This window comes from Pyxicephalus adspersus, chromosome 4, assembly GCF_032062135.1.
Source record: "Pyxicephalus adspersus chromosome 4, UCB_Pads_2.0, whole genome shotgun sequence".
NCBI classification, from domain to species: domain Eukaryota; kingdom Metazoa; phylum Chordata; class Amphibia; order Anura; family Pyxicephalidae; genus Pyxicephalus; species Pyxicephalus adspersus.
Genome location: NC_092861.1, coordinates 16,852,542 through 16,871,060, shown reverse-complemented (window position 1 = coordinate 16,871,060; position 18,519 = coordinate 16,852,542). Strand labels below are relative to the sequence as shown.

The 18,519-nt window shown below is 39.2% G+C and overlaps 1 protein-coding gene across 1 annotated transcript in view; it reads right to left on the bottom strand.

The window, feature by feature from the left end:
* The window catches only part of SDC1 (syndecan 1), a 32,582-nt gene that overhangs the window by 795 nt on the left and 13,268 nt on the right, over positions 1-18,519 (bottom strand). The window contains exons 2-5 of the mRNA XM_072407496.1: positions 5,040-5,118; positions 3,433-4,523; positions 2,774-2,891; positions 13-2,645 (exon numbers count right to left, since the gene is read on the bottom strand). Coding sequence (XP_072263597.1) covers positions 2,479-2,645; positions 2,774-2,891; positions 3,433-4,523; positions 5,040-5,118 — 1,455 coding nt within the window. The 3' untranslated portion in view covers positions 13-2,478. The remainder of the gene's footprint in view (positions 1-12; positions 2,646-2,773; positions 2,892-3,432; positions 4,524-5,039; positions 5,119-18,519) is intronic.

The window sequence follows — 18,519 nt, the reverse complement described above, 5'->3', positions numbered from 1 at the left end:
GGTAAGGGAAACTAAAAAAAAAAAAAAAAAAAAAGTTTACCTAAAAGGTCTTTACATTTAGGCATTCAATGCACTTTGAAGCATGGCACAGGTTGGATATTGTTTTAGATGTGCTTGTTCACATCTCTGCTGATGTTGATGTGCCCAATCTACTTTGCCTGTATCAGTGTATGTTACAGGGCCTCTTGATATAGGCAGCACATGAAAACACACAATTACCCCCTTACGAAACATTTCTCCTTACTTCCATCCCCTTAGAGAACGGTCACTGAATGTTAATCTGCTGGTTTTGTGACACGCAAGGGGACACTTGGAAATCTAAAAACTGCCCATGATGTTTTTTTAATGAATCCAATGTTAAATTCCATAAAAACAAATAAAAAAAAAAAAAAACTTGAGCCTTTTCTGATTTTCAAAGGCATAACATTAGAAATGGCATCAACCAATGATATGCACACTGTAAACCCTCTAATACACACAAGATCTTCATCTACACAGCCCCTTCAAAGCACTCTGCATATACAACGGTGTATGGCAATGCTTTTGTAAAACACTGGTGGTCTTACAAGCTGGCTGCTCTGTGTTCTGAACAGTGAATAAGAGAAATATAAAACCCAAAAAAAGGGTTCTATACAAAAAATAGATTTGTATGTAACATACAGAGAATTTTTTTAATGCAATGACAATGCAACATAAAATCTTACAATATAATCAGAGCAAGCAACAGTATAAAGGTGGTCAGGGTTTTGTGGCCTGAGAGGCGTCATATTTAGGCTTTAAACACAGAGGTAAAACTTTAGTAGGACAAATACACAAGAATAAAAAATACAGCACTAGCAATAAATGGCTAAGGATAGGGATTCAAGGCCAAACAAGTAGCAATCCCTAAGAAAACACACAAAATGTGCAATTTCTGCATGCTACTTGTCCAAATATGATAGGAACCAATCACAAAAGAGTTTATTAGAATGATTGCACTGCTAAAGTTTGCCCATGTGCTCCTAGCTATACAATAAAAGCCTCTCAAGTATTATCACATCCATACAAATAGATAAGGAAACTTTCCATTCCAATTCTCTAGCTTATAAATAAGAACACCCACAAGGGTGAATACTAGGTGTTATCAGACATCTGCATTAAGGAACCATTACGACCTGCCCAAAACATATTATTGCTTTGGGCGAATGATGGCTGGTTCAGTGAAATTTCGCAGCTGTTGCATCACGGCGCCCTAATTATCAGCCCTGTGCATCTTTAGGGGTCTCAGAGATCGCAGAGTTAATGTGTCTGGTATCCAGAAGGTAAAATAAGCCAATGGGTTGTATAGGGAATGGCTGTCCTTTACAAACACAGTTGGCATCTCCCAATTCGTTCATTATGGAAATTAAAAGCCTTGCAAAACCCTCCTATGCATTCATACCATGGGGAAACCATTTTTACAAGAATGGTAAATATTCTTTCACACACCTGTATACTTTCCCTTATCTTGCACCAGTTTTACATACAGGTACATATTAATCAAAACATTTATAATAAGGGTTGGCACTGCACTCATAACAGCAATCATATAAGGCAGAATAATTTTGGCATGGCAGAGCATGTTCTACCCCGGATCAGAACAATGCAGTTTATAGCAAGCAAAATCTGCTAAAAGCAAGAAAACTAGATAAAAAAAAACAAAGAATTTGGACCTGTGGACAGAATAGTGCAAAACAGAAAAAGTGCACACTGGAACAATGGAATTTCTTGAATTTTGAACTGTTCTTGTGTACACAGGTTTGTTTAAAGCTATAAAAATAAATGAGTGGCAGTTTAATGTTTGATACAAATTTCACGAGATACCGACTGGTTTTAAAATTTGGCTTTGGGGGCATTTTATTTGACACTTATTACAGCGTCCTATTGTTACACAAAGTAGAGAGCCGACTTCTAACCGGTGAAAAAGGAAGAGCTTTTGTGGCTTATAGCAAATTTAGATTCCAACTGTTGCCCATACAGTGCAGGGTACAAAATGGTTGTTGCAATCAGATTGCTATAGACAACTCAATAACTTAGCCCCATTGCTCCATATACCAAACTAGCAGGCTAAGTGCAGTTATGGAGAGACGGGGGAAAAAAACAAATAAAACAAAAAACCCATATATAAAACATTGCTTAATTTAAAAACAATAAAAAGGGTCTGGTGGGATCTGTCTAGAGAGATACGTTGAACACCTTTGTACTTTCTTCAATGCACATGAAGTCCAAGTTGCAATCTTTAACCTCAATCCAAATCAGTCTTGGACCCCAGAAGAGGTCGGAATACGGCCTTCAATCTGTTTGTATAGAACATGGTGTTGTACAAAAGCCACTTTTAGGTATTCGTGTCTATTAGAGTCTATACCGGATAGAGGCCACAGAAGAAAAGCTGTGGGCATAAGTCAAGGAAATAGACAGGCCATTAGCACAACTGAAGTGAAAAGTTTTAGCAATGGACGTCTATGCATAAAACTCCCTCTGTTCCCGTGGTTTTTGATATCCCCCATTTGACTGCTTTGGCTCTTCCAAGGAGTAGCTTCCTTCATCCTTCTTTTTCATCCTGTAGAACACGAATACCACTAAAGATGCAGCAAACACCAGTCCTGCTATACCACCAGCAATGATACCTGTAATACAAATATCATATTAGACTTAGGTATTGAAAGATCCAATAAAACAAAATATATTTTAAAGTGAATGATGCATTACCGCAGTATTAGGTAAGCTGTATGCCATCAATGCTTTATTCACTTACCTGCTAGAAGTTCCTTTCTTTCCATTATTCCATGTGAGGCACCGGCACTGCCTTCAGAAGAGTCCGGTGCCATTCTGTCACTTTTAACGATTGATTCTGTAGCCGAGAAAAACATGTCCTAGAGAAATAACAAAATCCTATTAACAACTATTCAAGGAAATGGTCTACATCAGCTACTTTACAAGAGTAGCCTGTATATATACGGACAGTTTCATCATCATCGATGGAAGGATCACAACTCACAAAGCATTACAATTACAAATTTTACAATTTGGTCTCAAATGGCCCAAAAAGCAACAGATGTTTGAAATAACCACCATATTGGTTTCTATGTGCCACCAAACAATTATCTGGATTCAGCCCAATCACTAATACGACTATGTGCCAGAGGTGTCATTGGACATGCTACTTTTATTGCCTGGTCCTGCTGTTGTCAGCAAGGCTCTGATACCTAGCCTAGTGAATTGGAACTTCGCCCCAGGGCAGAATGAGGAGAAATAAAAGGGGAGGGTAGGATACTGGATTTCGATATACTTTAGCAATGCACATGGCAAAAAAAAGGGCTGTTCATGGTGGGTGCATTCTGTATTTGAGGTTTCCGATAAGATCAGTGTCCCAGATGGTAAAGAACTGAATTTTCTTAAACAATAAAAACTTACACTGTCTTTTTCTGGACCATTTCCAGATTCCTCCTCTGTAACATCCTGGGTATCTTCATCAGAAATAGAGTTGTTAGAATGCACAGTTGAGCCAACAGGTTCCTCATCATCTAATGAAAATGCAGTTGTGGTTTCTGCCGGTGGAACATGGATCCTTCTGCCCTTAGAATCAACAATAAACTGCTCAGGGACAGTGGACTGAGTGGCCTCTGGTGTGGTTGTATGGTGATGCTTGTGATGGTGTTTATGGTCGTGATGTTTATCTTCACTAGATGGTGTTGTGGTGACTTCAGCTTGCTGGTTCAGATCTTCTTCAGGCTCAAGATAATTAGGTTTTTCGGTGTCCTCAATAAGAATATCAGAACCATTCAATGGGACTACAGTAGTAGTGTGATGATGAGGATGATGATGATGTTGTTGTTTATGGGTATGAGTTTCATCAGCCACCGTGGTCTTTTCCACAGATTCCACAAAGTCTGGTATTTGACCAACATCTGCGGGATCTGCAGTTGTCTCTTCATTTTCTGCATATGGAGCACTAGTTAAGCCTGAAGTGGTTTCTGGATGATCAACGTGTTGGTTTGAATCTTCTGGTGTTTGCGTTACTTCTTGGACCAAATCATCCACGTCACCCTCATCTGGTGTACTTGTGGTAGTTTCCTGTACTTCAGGAAAAACAAAAGGCTTCTCAACTTCCACAGGACCACTAGTTGTCTCTTCAACTACATCAAGCTTATCAGTTGGGGATGTAGCTGGGATAGTTGTATGATGGTGATGGTGGTGGTGCGGGTGATGGTGGTGTTTTTTCTCATCATCAACAGATTCTACAGTAGATGTCTGGTGGGTTGTAGGCTCAAGAGTTGAAGCTACTTCGGCAAGTGGATCTTTCCCAACAGGATCAATCTCAAAAATATCCTCAATGGGATCATATGGCAATGTCGTTTGCATGGGTTGAGTAACATTTTCTTCTTTAGTTTCCTCTTCAATAGCAATATCTGGCTGGATAGTAGAGAACTGTGTAACTGCAGGGACCAGATAAGAGATAGGTGTCGAAAAGACATCATCCTCCTCCTCAGAGTTTTCGAAGAACACTAGAAATAGGGGAGAGGAAAAAAAAAAAATCAAAACACATGCAGAGTGTTTGTTGACTAACATTAAACAAATTAGGAATTTTGTACTAAATAATTTACCACAAACTATGATGGCTATGAACTGCTTCCCTATACCACAGTGCCTGCGTGTGAAGAACTATTCATCCTATCATACTAGCAGTACTGCCAAAACCAGGACTTGTAAAGAAAAAACAAAAATAAATACAATCAAAAACACTTTGTCTCTGTCAAACAAGCAGTAGGGTAAATTCCGTGTATTTTTGTGTTGTCCAACCTCCGACATTCTATAAATCTTTTAATGGCAACATGGCCTCCTTTGGGATCTCCAGAATCTAAATAGCCAGCACTAAAGTTGGACATTAAACACGGTTTTCACTACCCTGCTTCACTGTACCACTTGTCACAAAGGTTACAATTTCTAAAGCAACCTTGCACCATTTTGTAAGGGTGAAGGCATATACAACACAGGTAAGATTTAGAAAGGACTGAACTTACTGTCTATTCCTGAGCCTGAAAAATCCTCATCATCCCCAGAACTGTCAAGATCTTCAGGAGGAGCTGACTTCACATCATTCTGAAAAACAAAATAAAACACAACATTGAATATCATTACAGTTTTTTGCCACACACACAAGTTTCAAAACCAACTAAAAAAGTACTGACATCCTATGGTACCCAACATCCAAGGTCGGGGGCTTAGCTTGCCAACTTCAGCCATAGTGCAGACTGCATATAGGTCTTATATTTCCACAAAGAAAGACTAAACCATACAGAGTCAAAGAAAATGTGAAAAAAAAGTTGTATTATAAAGTTGTATTATAACCCAATTCCTGCTGGGTAACCTTTGGTTAAATCCCTTGTTGGCTACAGATACACATTTAAGGCTCCAACGGTAAAACACAACTAGCCAAAATGTAATTGTAGCACTTTTATGTGAAACAGATAAATTGTATATTTTTTTTTTATTGCCGTCAGTGTCCCTGCAAGTGGAAATCACCATTTGTCAAACAGAAAAAACTCCAAATATTTGGGTTGCCATCGCGACCTATTTCAGCAGAAGCCGAAATAAACAAAACCAGTTCTTAGACTTATTTCCTCATTTTATTTTTTTGTGGCTCCAGACCATCATCCCCAGAACTGTCAAGATCTTCAGGAGGAGCTGACTTCACATCATTCTGAAAAACAAAATAAAACACAACATTGAATATCATTACAGTTCTATGCCACACACACACACACACACACACACACAAAAGTTTCAAAACCAACTAAAAAAGTACTGACATCCTATGGTACCCAACATCCAAGGTCGGGGGGCTTAGCTTGCCAACTTCAGCCATAGTGCAGACTGCATATAGGTCTTATATTTCCACAAAGAAAGACTAAACCATACAGAGTAAAAGAAAATGTGAAAAAAAGTTGTATTATAAAGTTGTATTATAACCCAATTCCTGCTGGGTAACCCTTGGTTAAATCCCTTGTTGGCTACAGATACACATTTAAGGCTCCAACGGTAAAACACAACTAGCCAAAATGTAATTGGAGCACTTTTATGTGAAACAGATAAATTGTATTGTATTTTTTTTTATTGCCGTCGGTGTCCCTGCAAGTGGAAATCACCATTTGTCAGACAGAAAAAACTCCAAATATTTGGGTTGCCATCGCGACCTATTTCAGCAGAAGCTGAAATAAACAAAACCAGTTCTTAGACTTATTTCCTCATTTTATTTTTTTGTGGCTCCAGACGGGAAGTAAATCTTCTTGGTACACAGACTAAAAAAGTACGACAGGTGTTTTAGCATTACCATATCCCATCCAAGCTCTTTCCCAAACATGGAGCTTTGGCTGGAGATATACGTTTAATACATACATGGAAACCCAGTAGTACGAGGTATTTTCCATTCTGAGAACTGTGGCATATAACAGCTAAGCCCTTGAGAAATGAAGAAGAATGATTAAGGTGTGGGAGGGTGGACTGAAATTACAGTTGGAGGATTTGTAGTCTGACTAGACATTTACAGCCGGAGAATGACTAGGGCTGGATTTGTGCACATTAAGGCTCACAATGGCTTCAAGGACCAGCTCAAGGTTTTTCAGTGACCTTTTAACGGATTACTGGATTAAGAGAACAAGGGCTGTAGCCTAATATGCCAGACTACCATAGGGGGTAGAAGTGATTACACTGAAAAAACGGTGCAGTATTGAATTCTGATAAATTTGATATTCCAGCTCTGGGTTTTTAGATTGCCATATAAAGTTCTTAGCTGGTTTTTAAACATGGTTGAACGTTGTTCAATGTTTAAGGTAAACCATTCACCTATATATGCTTTTTGCCTTGGGCCCAGAGTTGGGCTTTAGGTACATGCAAGACACTGTATTCATCCACCCAGGCGCAGAAAGCAGAAGGACTTTTCATGACCCTGTTTGGTCAACAACTCTGTGCCAAACTACTGGAGAATGTGAGACGTGAGCACTTTCTTCATTAAACAATAAGCTTTTGAAACGAGGAAGAAAAAAAAAACTCAAACAATCCAGTTTTTCTCCCCTTTTTAAACTTACACTCCTTAAACAAGTGTCTGCCTGCACTGCTGATCCCCCGCCAGGTCATACAACTATCAGTTTACACTGCAACTGTACCAGCAACAACAAATATGAGAGTATTTTTGTAGACAGGAAAAGAAACTCACAATCTGAAGCTACAGTGTGCTGGTCTTGCCTATTCTCTGAAGTCAGGAGACCAACCATGCGATTCATGCCATGTGGAAACCCCTTCAAACACAGTTCAGGGTTTTCCAAAGAAGAGTACCGGTATAGCATACGAAGACGTTTGGCTTGCACAACTTGGTGTGTAGGAATCGGAGCCACACTGAACATCTTGTGAACGATGGTGAGCCCGACCTCAAAATTATAAGAACACAAATTTCACCAGACCTCCCAAAACCTTGTGGAAAGCCTTCATAAAAACACAAAATGTGAATTTGGGTTTGGGGGGGGGAAGACAATTCTTATAGATTTATATATCCATTATAATTCATATAGGCACCACCATTACTTTTTTGCAGGCTTGTTCAACAAAGTAACCTTAAAAACAGCAAAACCAAGGAAAGTACTAATTACACTCTAATCCACCATCAAATCCGTTCTTTATATATTTTTACTAAATGGATGAGAATAGCAACAGAATTATTTGCTGGTACTATAGAGGTTTATATTAATTTTCCCCTGCAAGAAACCAGAGATTCCTGTTGCAAAGTTATTGGAAGTTAAGCAAGTACTCATGACGCCAATACCAGATGAGAGTTATGGGCTATGTGCCTATTGCTAGGCATGCCCATTGTTCTCCATGTAATGGTACAAGGGTCAGATACCTGTATCGTGGGCAGGCAGGAAGAATAGATTGAGTTACAATTTTCGTGTGTGTCTACAGCAAGAAACTTGGTGGAAAATCTGGGCAGAAACTTAACTATAAACCTGCTCCAAGTTTCCTGCAGAAACACAGCAAAGCTTAAGGGAAGGGAGAGGTTAGATGCTAGAATACATAACTTGTTAAACAAGAATGCAATAGTTTGGATTTTGATGTTTTTGGCCACTGTGTCAAATATGCCACTGGGGCAACAGTAGCCAATTTACCTTGGCCGCCTGAAGTCAGATCTCAGCGACAGATTTTTTTTGGTGTCCAACCTAATGTGTTCGCAAAACGTGGATGGAAAAGTTACATGTACGAGTAAATAAAATTACATTGGAAGTCAGAATTTCAAGTTACTTTCTATTGAGCAGCAAAAAAAAAGAGAATTTGGTTTTTCACAATTATTTAAAAAAGGTCTATTTTAGAAAACTTTATAACAAGTTTAGGTCCTCCCAAGACTGACTGTGGTAACAGGTGTCCACAAGGAGTTTTGCTCCACCTGACTCCGAACACTTTAATTACAGGCTTCCGAGACCAGGAGGGGAACAAGCATATGGTCTAATAATGTCCACAAGGACACGAAAAGAGAAAGGCCATTAATGGAGAACATTTATCTTTAGAGTCACAAAAAGCCATTGTTAACCCAAAGGTTAAAAACACTATTTTCAAACTATTCCAGGCTGTAGGTGAGGCCTTTAGAAAACCCATAAATAAGTTTCCATATTCACCCTAAATAATGCCATTCCTGTGAACAAATTCTACAGGTTCAATAGTTTCTAAAGTGACCACCAGGAGGGGAAAATAAGTACAAAGGTAGACTTACAGTTTCCCCATGATCTAGTTTTCTCATATAGGCAGAAAAAGTATCTTAAGGGATCTCTATGGGTGATTGCCAACCAAAATAAGGCCCATTTCAGACTTGTGATCCACTGCATTGTACCACATTCTTAACTGTATTAGAAAACTTGGGAACTACTTACAGAGGCGTGCTTGTAATGTGGATATAGCCAAGTCAAATAAAACTTTACAAACTGCCATTACTGACCCCGTTCTAAAAAAATACAGCTCGCCTAGTTGGTGTTCCGATCCTCTACTTTTAATACTTTCAGAATCATCAACCAATAATAAGTATATAGCCTAGGCATTCCGATAATTGTACCGGAGTTAGCTGCATACTTGTTTTAGGTATTTAACCAAAACCAAAAGATCAGCTCTACATCCAAGCAAATTGGCAATTTAGTTTGCATGAGCTCAAGTGCAGAACACATACAACTTCTCAGTATAGGTTCACGTTAAAGCAAGTAAAATGCATAGCGAGTTGCTTTCACTGAAAAGAGTGAAGTTTCCATGGGAATTTAGTTAGAGACTATTTAAAAGATTAATTATACTTGACAAGCCTGAGGAACACAAGCAGTCTGCACAAAGAGTTTCTTGCATTCTCTGGCCAAGGCAGCAAGAGAGATACAGTAACTAATATACAAACTAAGACGTAATGACACCATATGCTGTTAACGGTGCCCTCACCTCTGTAACAAATTATGCACAAGCAGGACAATATGTATTGCCCAATGGATTTTGCCAACTTGTCACTAGCTCTTAAAGTTTTCATTTTTGAAATAACATTTTATAAATGTTATAACATATATGGGCAAGTGGAGGGTCAACTTAACAGGATCAACTCAACAAAACATTAAACTGAGATGACATACCAATTGCCTGGTTAGGTTTCCTTCCAGCACCATTAGATATTATGCCAGCACCATCTTTATAGTAATGGAATAGTTTTTGTGATGATCAGCAGTTTGGTTTTTTGCCATGGAACATTTTGGTCGAAAAACGTCATTTCCATGCCTCCCACATGACTCAAGCATTCTCCAAATCAAATTCTGTTCTTTAAGCAAGGACCGGCTCACCACTGTTTGCTAAAGTCCACCTTCATGCAAATCTAAAGTGTGTAGCTTTTCCCAGAGCATGCATAAAACATGTGAAATGTGCAGATATTGCAAAAAATATACAACAATGTTACTTTGCCTTCTTGACATAAATAACCCTTTGGGGCTTTTCTTGCAAATATCTTTTGCTTTGTTTGATCACTCCCTGGTTTGCATAATACGGTTTCTTTAGATATATTCCGCAGGCCATAAACAGGTGTATTTGTTTTGAGATCATGTGATATTACCTGCTTACAGGTGGACTCCATCTATTTATCTGGCATGTAAATGGGAAAGCTTATTTAGGCATTTTGCTGTAATGGGAGAATATAAAAAAAATCTGCAAATTGTACAAAAAGGAACATACCAACTAGGGGTCCAGATTAGTTATGGAACAGGTGGACAGCAAAGGATGACAAGAAAGTCACCCACTGGAGTCTTCACCCCACCCCTGTTTTGAGCTGGTCTACAACATTTGTTTTCAGTCACCTTTTCAGGATAACAATTGTGCAGCAGAGGTAATGAACCGCGATGCATGCACGCACCCCTCTCGGAGTATGTGAAGTTATAAGCCTGTTCACTGTTCCCACATGTAGGAGGGGACCATAATAAAAATCCTTAACGACAATCTAAGTACACAGTCTCGTTCATCATACTGCTTAATGAGCTTTTAAGGTTGTGACTGCAGGGCACGGTGTAATGAACAGATTTTAAATTGTGCAACATTCAGTAGATTTTCAGGCATGTGGTTACATGGATTAATGCTCCACTCCCCACATGTCGTCATATAATGGGGAAAATCCAGGTGACGGAGCAGCTGGCACTCTTACTGTCTTAAGTATCGCCCATAAAACCCTGGAATTCTAGAAGAGACTGGTTCTTACCTCCCTCCCCCAGCATCATACCAGCTTACACCCCATTCCCCCCAATTCTGACAACAGCTGGCCAGTAAAGGGCAACACTAAACCAAACTCGTATACTGGTCTGGTGATGGCTCATTTTTCAGCACTTTGGAAATTCCAGACAGAATGCCCAGTTCAGTCCCAATGATCACATAATTTTATGAAGTTAACTTAATAGATTCTCCAGAACTTTGAATAAATCTTGCAACCAAACACTGGGGTAAGTTTGTAAATCCCAAAAATTCATCTGCTTCTGGGAAAAGCATTAGGTCGTTTCACAGGTTTCTCTTTGCTATACGCACACGATCTGTCCAGAGATCCCACTTCCACCAGGAATGGCCAATCTCCATAGAAAGTATAGAACCGCAAGCTTTGCTAAAATCCTACTAACTGACCTGAAAGAGGTTTTCCCTTCTAGTGGTGGTTTAGTAGTGGTTAGGTCATGCTATTTTATTGTGACATCCTACATAATTTCTTCCTTTACTTTCTCCTTAAGGAAGCAACCTGTAATTATACTGTGGAGGAGAGACAAGTAAAAACAAACACTATAAAAGCTCATATTTTCTTCTTCACATGCAATATGCTGAAACTGATCCAGGTTAGACCATATAATTCTATACACAGCTGCCTGATCTGGGCTGAAGTTTAAACTCTAAACTGGTAGTGAAGGTAATGAAAAGTTCCACTGAATGGAAGATCTTCTATAAAACATTTTTATAAAAAAAATCAAGTGGAACTTTACACAAGAAGTTAAGATTTGCCATTATACAGGGAACATATAGGAAAGGGTAAGTTTTATCCAAGCAACCTACTTTTTGTCTTTAAAATTCTCCTGCAAAAATAGTTCACTCTTCACCATATGCCTAGGCATTGTTGGATTCTGCTACAGCTTTAAGATTGTAACTAAAAAAATTAGATCATCTAAGGTCAGTTGCAGAAGCTGCCCTGAGCTGCTCACAGTTTTCCATGCTGGAGGGCAAACTGTAACTGAGAACTTGTTTGTGTTCGAAGAGTAACAGCTAATCTCAGCAAGCCAAGTACTCCTTTACGAAACTGGCCACAGAGGTGCAGTATGGAACCAAGGCCTGGTTGGTTAACCATGGGGAGAATATCAACTGCAGGGAGCTTACAGGCTATGCCACACCTTTGCCTTTGGTAGGGACAAGCAACACTGTGGTAAATATAAAGCAAACTTGGCTAGTGGCAGCACCAAATGTTCTATGCCTATTATCAGGTAAGTTTTCACAAAAGCTTTAATTGTAAACTTTATAACGGTATAAAAAACCTGCATGATTACCAAAAAGCTTGCACCCTCATGCACAGTGATACCTTGTCATGTCTTTATTCCAGCACGCCAAGATCCCCAAAGTTGTAGGTGCTCTTCTATTCAAATATTGACTCACTATTTTTGCAGATCCTTAATAACCAAAGGATAAGTACAGGTGGTAAGGCAGTTCATGACCATTTCCTAAAGCCACATACATTATACTATACAAACAAACATTTTTATAGAACAGCAACTCTGACAGTTTATACCTATCCAGCATTGACAACCAACACCCCCTTGGTATTTCTGTCCTAAAATAACAATCCTTTGTATCTGCAGTGTAGACGGGAGACTTTTTTTTCCCCCAAGACAACCAAATCTAGCTATTAAATCCACACTGTCCTTGAATTGTCTGCTTTACAGATTCACAAATGACCGGCAGTCACAAGGCAAAATTGTGACCATGATCACATGTCCTTGTTTCACATAGCATTCCGTCTTCTTAAAAAGAATAAATCATTCACTGTCTATTAAGGAAAATTACCCAATTATGAATAGAAGATTGTATGCATTGCAGAAATCCAACATCAGACAAGTACAGCGCTACAGGGCAAAGTAAAAGGTCCCAAAAAGAATTGGCAGAACTTCTGTTTACAGTAATATATATATGTGGAGTCCAATTGTTTTAGCTGGTGCAATTACGAACAGTTAAAGGGTACTCAAATATGTGAATTTCATGCTTCCTTTTTAAATCTCTGTGGAGGAAGTGTTGGGATTAAATACAGAATTCAGTGGCAGGTCAGGCAAGAAAGCAGGACACTGATCTCCTAATTCCTGCTAGAAGAATGGTTTCAGTCCTAAAAATTTAATGAGGTGGATGCAGGGGGAAACCAGATTAATTGTTGGCTTCAACCACCCCTTTTAGGTGTGCAACGTGACAATCCAAATTTACACAGGAAAGTCTGAAGTGCAGCCAATAAATATTCACATTACAGACCGTTTCATTCACATTGCTGTGAGCGCAACACTGCTCTCCTCATATTTAATGAGCACACCTATTCGAAATCTTCAATTTTGAAATTGCGTTACATTAAGGTTATTTTGTTGGTTTCTATTCGGATAATGCTTAGGAGAGTTGACAAAAATACGCCAGCTGGAGGACCACATTTACGTGGAGCCTACACGACCTCTAATGCCTAGACATGTCAAGCGGGTGCAACAAAAAAAAAAAAATTAGAAACTATAAACTTGGCTTCAAGTATCCAAGGTTGGGTTACTTAAGAGATTTGGGATAATTATTACTATGGTGACTGCATGGCAAACAAAGCTTATAAGACTTGTGTGAAAGTGAAAAGGTCTCCCTCACCCCATCTCACTCTTACTCTGTACAAACAGCTGGCAAGACCTAGCATGGCTGTCGGGAGATTTCTGGCTCATATGTACACTTCCACGGGTAAAGTGGTGCTTAGTGGGGCAGAGGTGTAGCAACAAGTCACCGAACGAAACTCCCTACCCAAACTAGTTATGTGGCCAGGCACTTACCGGGGGGGCAAATCTTCACACAATATCCACTGCAAAAAGTGATGATTCTTTAATCAAACTTCATTGCTTAGATGTTTTAATATTTACCAATTATATGAAAGCGTTATTAAAATAAAGATGACTGGACCTGTACATATCAATGTATTGAATAGGACACCTCATACTACCAATATGTGGTGAAAATGCTCAACAGATTGCCCCTTCCTTGCAAGAAGAGAGAGGATGGGGATACACAGACTGATTCTTTGCTAGGGTAAAGGAGGGTGTGCAACGCTGGTTTTTTAGCAGATTGGAATTTATGTTTTGAAGATATTCAGATCTAATTCACAATAAAAAGGTATTGGAGTTTTAAAGAGCAGCAGTTTCACCTGCTGGCTGCAACTGGTAGAAAGGAAGACCCCCCCCCCATTGGTCCTGCCACTATTCCCTTAGGACTTCGTATTGAGGTGTCAAAATTTCAGTCTGGTGTCTCATATATACTTATTTTCAGGTATGCACGCACACACACTACCACAAAGGTTATCTCTCTTATGTCTATACCCCACTGGCCATTACTTAACTCATGTGGTTCACCATCAAAGTCTTTAAACTTCAACGAAAGGCTATTAAAAAAGTCACCGGTACATTATCATACCATAACCCCCTTAACGGCTCAGTCACACCGACAGCTTAGGGTTGCGTTGGGCAATGTTGCCCACTGTAAGGACACAACAAAAGTATTGCATTGTTGTGCACCTAGGTGTAAGTGAAGACTTGTTGCTTTTTATGCAGTTCTGTACACAAATGTGTTGCGTGTGTCAATCTGAAGAACTTCTCCAGATAGCAAAGTAAAAACAACAAACATGTAGTGCAAGAATAATCATCCGACTATATTAAGGATAGTCCCTGACAATGGCCATGAGTTTTTCATAATTCTGTGAATATATATTGTGCGCAGAACAGAATTATTTACCTTCAGCACCACTTCCAGCCAAAAAAGCAGAGGTTGTACAAGTGATATAAAGCAGGACACCAGGGACATTAATCTTCCTTACACTTACAAGGTTCTTGCAACAACCTTAATGGGACCCTGCCACCAGACAACTCACTTCAACAAAAGTCATTTAACACAGATTTTACCTTCAAAAGGATTCCTTTATGCAATTCCAAAAGCCCAGTGACTGCTGTTGGACCTTCTCCTTTTTGACCAACTTATTTCCTCAACCCGTCTGAAAATACAGTCACACCAAGATAAAAATGTAGGTGATCAAGGAGCCACACTGCAAAAGGACTTCACTGCATATGATAGTGCCAGTTGAACACTCTATATTAAGAAATAACCAAAACCCAGGACGGGTTTCAGACATCCCCTGCCACCTCCCCAATTACAGCCAGCCCAATATAGAGGTTTCATGGTACAGTTTCAGTGACCTGTACAGAGCACCTCATCGGTGGGGTCTGGTAAAGTTTGAGAATTTACAAGGCAAGACCAAGCATCAGAACACAAGTGCAAGCCTTGGTGGTGATTATCAACACAAAAAGTCTAACAATAAGCAGAACCCTGAAGTGGCAGATGGATTAGAACACAAGGAGTCTGCTTTTGATCAATCCATTTAGGTTGAGAGAGCAACTGCATGCAACAAGCAAAAGACAAACAGTAATGCTGTCTGGGAAGCAATGAATCGGAAAGTCCACTTAATATACCTTTATGCTTGACAAAGTTTCTAGAAAACCAGCAGGGGAGGCGTCTTCAATTCTGCTTAAAGGAGCTTGGTTTTTAAGTGGAGCATCAAAAGGCTACGATTTTACTTGCTGCATGCTAGATTCTGGCTTCAAGCACTGGCCTGGAACAATCATACTATCAGTGTGGTATTAGATTAATGACTGAACATGTATTTAAAGTAGACAGCCTATGTTCTTGCCTCATCAACATCCACATTCCCACCTTCACAGGCTCCTTGTAATCAATAGCCGAGCAAATCCCAGGAGCCAAGCAGCCATGGTCTCCAATTACCTCCGGCACCCAATATTGTAAGGCTTTCTACCATTGCCAATGAACGCTCATGTTCCCTGGACCCTGAACAATGCCTAGATGTGTGGCTACCTTCCTGCCTGATACTTATTCACGATTGTAAAGCTTATCTGTACAGTTCTCTTATTTCTAGCATTTGCTCTGATAATGCAGTGAATATAACAACTGAGCGGAGAAGTCCTGTGCCATACATTGATAAAATACAAGCAAGTCTTTAAAATAACTGCCTTGCAACACAATCAGATAAAAGCAGAACTCCTGCAGGGTAAGGGGTCACCAATATGCTTAGTTTTACCTTGTAAATATATACAAAAGGAAGAATAAAAATTCTTTGCAAGTTATCTATGATAAACAATCCCGATTATAGGTAGCTGCTGGTGGGATATGCCAGGACCTCCATTATAGATTTGCTTTTCCCCCCCCATTTCTCCAAAAGCCTGAAATACAATATTTTGGGATTCCAGTCATACTATACTTTCAAAGAACAAAGACACAAGCATGTCAAATCGTGAAGGTTCAGTTGTAACATGGTATCATGCCCATGGGCAGCCATTCTTACACTTCATGCCAAATTTCTAGCAATTTATCATATAAAGTAAGTCAGCAGCTTTCTTACTATCCAAGCCTCGGGATATAAAAGTTATTTGACATTTTCAAGATTTTACTTTTAGTGTTCTGAAAGTTATGATACAAAGTGATCTCCGACAGATACTTAATATACTTACCGGTATTATACGACAGATTAATCTAAAATATAGCCGCAGATCCCTGTGTGGGTCTGCCACCCCCCCAACCATTTGCAGATAACAATAAAATGTTCCCATTTTGCATTTCTTGCTTGAAGACAACATAGCTTATATTTATCAAGATAAAGAATTGGTTTTAAAGTCCAACTTTCACAGATGTATTGAGTAAAATACTCAAGCAGATCAGCTGTCAACTGTGCTCTTGACCAATGGTCATTCATCGATTAGCCAAAAACATGGGACATGTGTACAACATTACCCCCAACCTTTTGAGTTCTGGGGGGTTCAGACGGGAGCTCCCAAATAGATTTGCTCAATCATTTAAAACACCGTACATGATTTTTATTCTTTGGATTGCTCTTTAACCAGTTATTCCTGACTGAAAACCGAAAGTCAATCACTTATAATTGATCGCCGGTTAAACATGAGCAATGCTGTTCAAATGTCACATTAAACATAAGCTCCAATAAATCAAAAAAAAAAAAAAGTGCAACATAAGTAACTGTAATAACTGGATTCTGCTACATGTAGGTCACCAGGCAATTAGCGAGACAGACAAATGACTAGGTGGAGGGAGAATTAAACCACACCCAAGTTAATGCCAAAACATGCAAAAAGTACACTGGATTTTCTGTTGGAGAAAGTGCAAAAGCTAAAAGCAAACTCAGATGATAACCATTAGGCTGTCACTTCACTGAAAGATTTAGTCTGCATCAAAGATTGCAATTCAAGTTTAATTTCACACTGTATAGCAATGCAATATGTACTGGCATGATCGAGTACAGGGAGCCTCCAGAATAAGCTATAGCAGAGGGGATGTTGATGAAACAGATTATCTAAGCAGACTGCATCCTTGATCTCATGATGGTGTCTCACAAGATTGGGCAATGTTACCACAAATGTCTGACTTGCCGGAGAGAAAGCTATACCAGATGACCTGTACTGCATGGATCTCCCCGCTACATAAAATTATGTGAATCCCTGTATTACCCCCACCAATCATCAGTGGGGCTAGATCTGACTTGAAGAAGCAAAGCCAAAACCCAAGCTTCTACCAAAGCTGACCACCTCCAGAACAGTATGACAAATCTGTATTAGATCAAGGCTAGCAACAAATGTTCAACTATGCAAATGCCAACACTATTCACTGGATAGGCTTGGAACCCTCCTATAACTTTTTGCTCAATGGACATTGGGAAGGAGACCAAAGTACTATCTTCTAGTCTTATGTTCAACTATATGGGAACTTGTGGGACTAAAATTTGTCGCAGATAAAAAAAAATAAAAAAAGTGCCAAAAAAAAGACACCAGGAAATAGAATACCTGTTGATCTTTATAAGCCATTTTGAAACGTACATGTGTCCACCCATTTTCAAGATGTTCTGTAAAGTGAAGTTAGGAAGGCAGACCAACAAAAATACCAAAGCCCACATTGGGACCCATATAACACAAATCACATTTTGCTCAAAAACAATAGATAGACACACGCACAGCTTCCCAGTAATTGCGTTATCACTTGATCATGGACAGTGACTTCAACAACAGGCAGAAAAAAAAAAAAAGAAGAAAGGCTGTCATGACCTTGTGCTTAAAAAATCAAGCCACAGTAAACAGTCAGCTGAATATTTGCAAACTCTTGTCTCACCACAACCCACTATTTGGTTTCATGTCATATAGTGCCTGAGGGGGTTCATGGTATTCTCAAAGAGCTGAGAAAAAAAAAAAACATACAATTGTATTAGCAGGTCTCAGTCCTCTGTGACCTTGAGTGTACCGGCTTAACCTATACAAGAAACAAACCACAGGCTGACTTTGAGGAAGTAATACTATCAAAAGGAAAATAAATGCTTTGGGTAATTTTTTTTTTCTAAATTCAAATCCAGCTGGGCATCCCTGCATCATAAATCTTGTATTAAAGTATAGGAATAGTCTCTATTTTTTAAAGTTTTGGTTAGAAGGGTTTTTGCCACCATTGAAGAAGTTTCTGTTTATTACGGTCAAGACACAACAAAAAAGGAGGAACTCTCAAAAAACAGGGAAATCAACCTCTTTGACTGTTGTCACAAAAAGTTTTGGCTGTACATAGTTCTTAAGGAACACCTAGGTAAGCCAAAGACTGAAAAAACTAAACTGCAAATGAAACCTTTTAGTGGAGAACACGTCTCAGTCT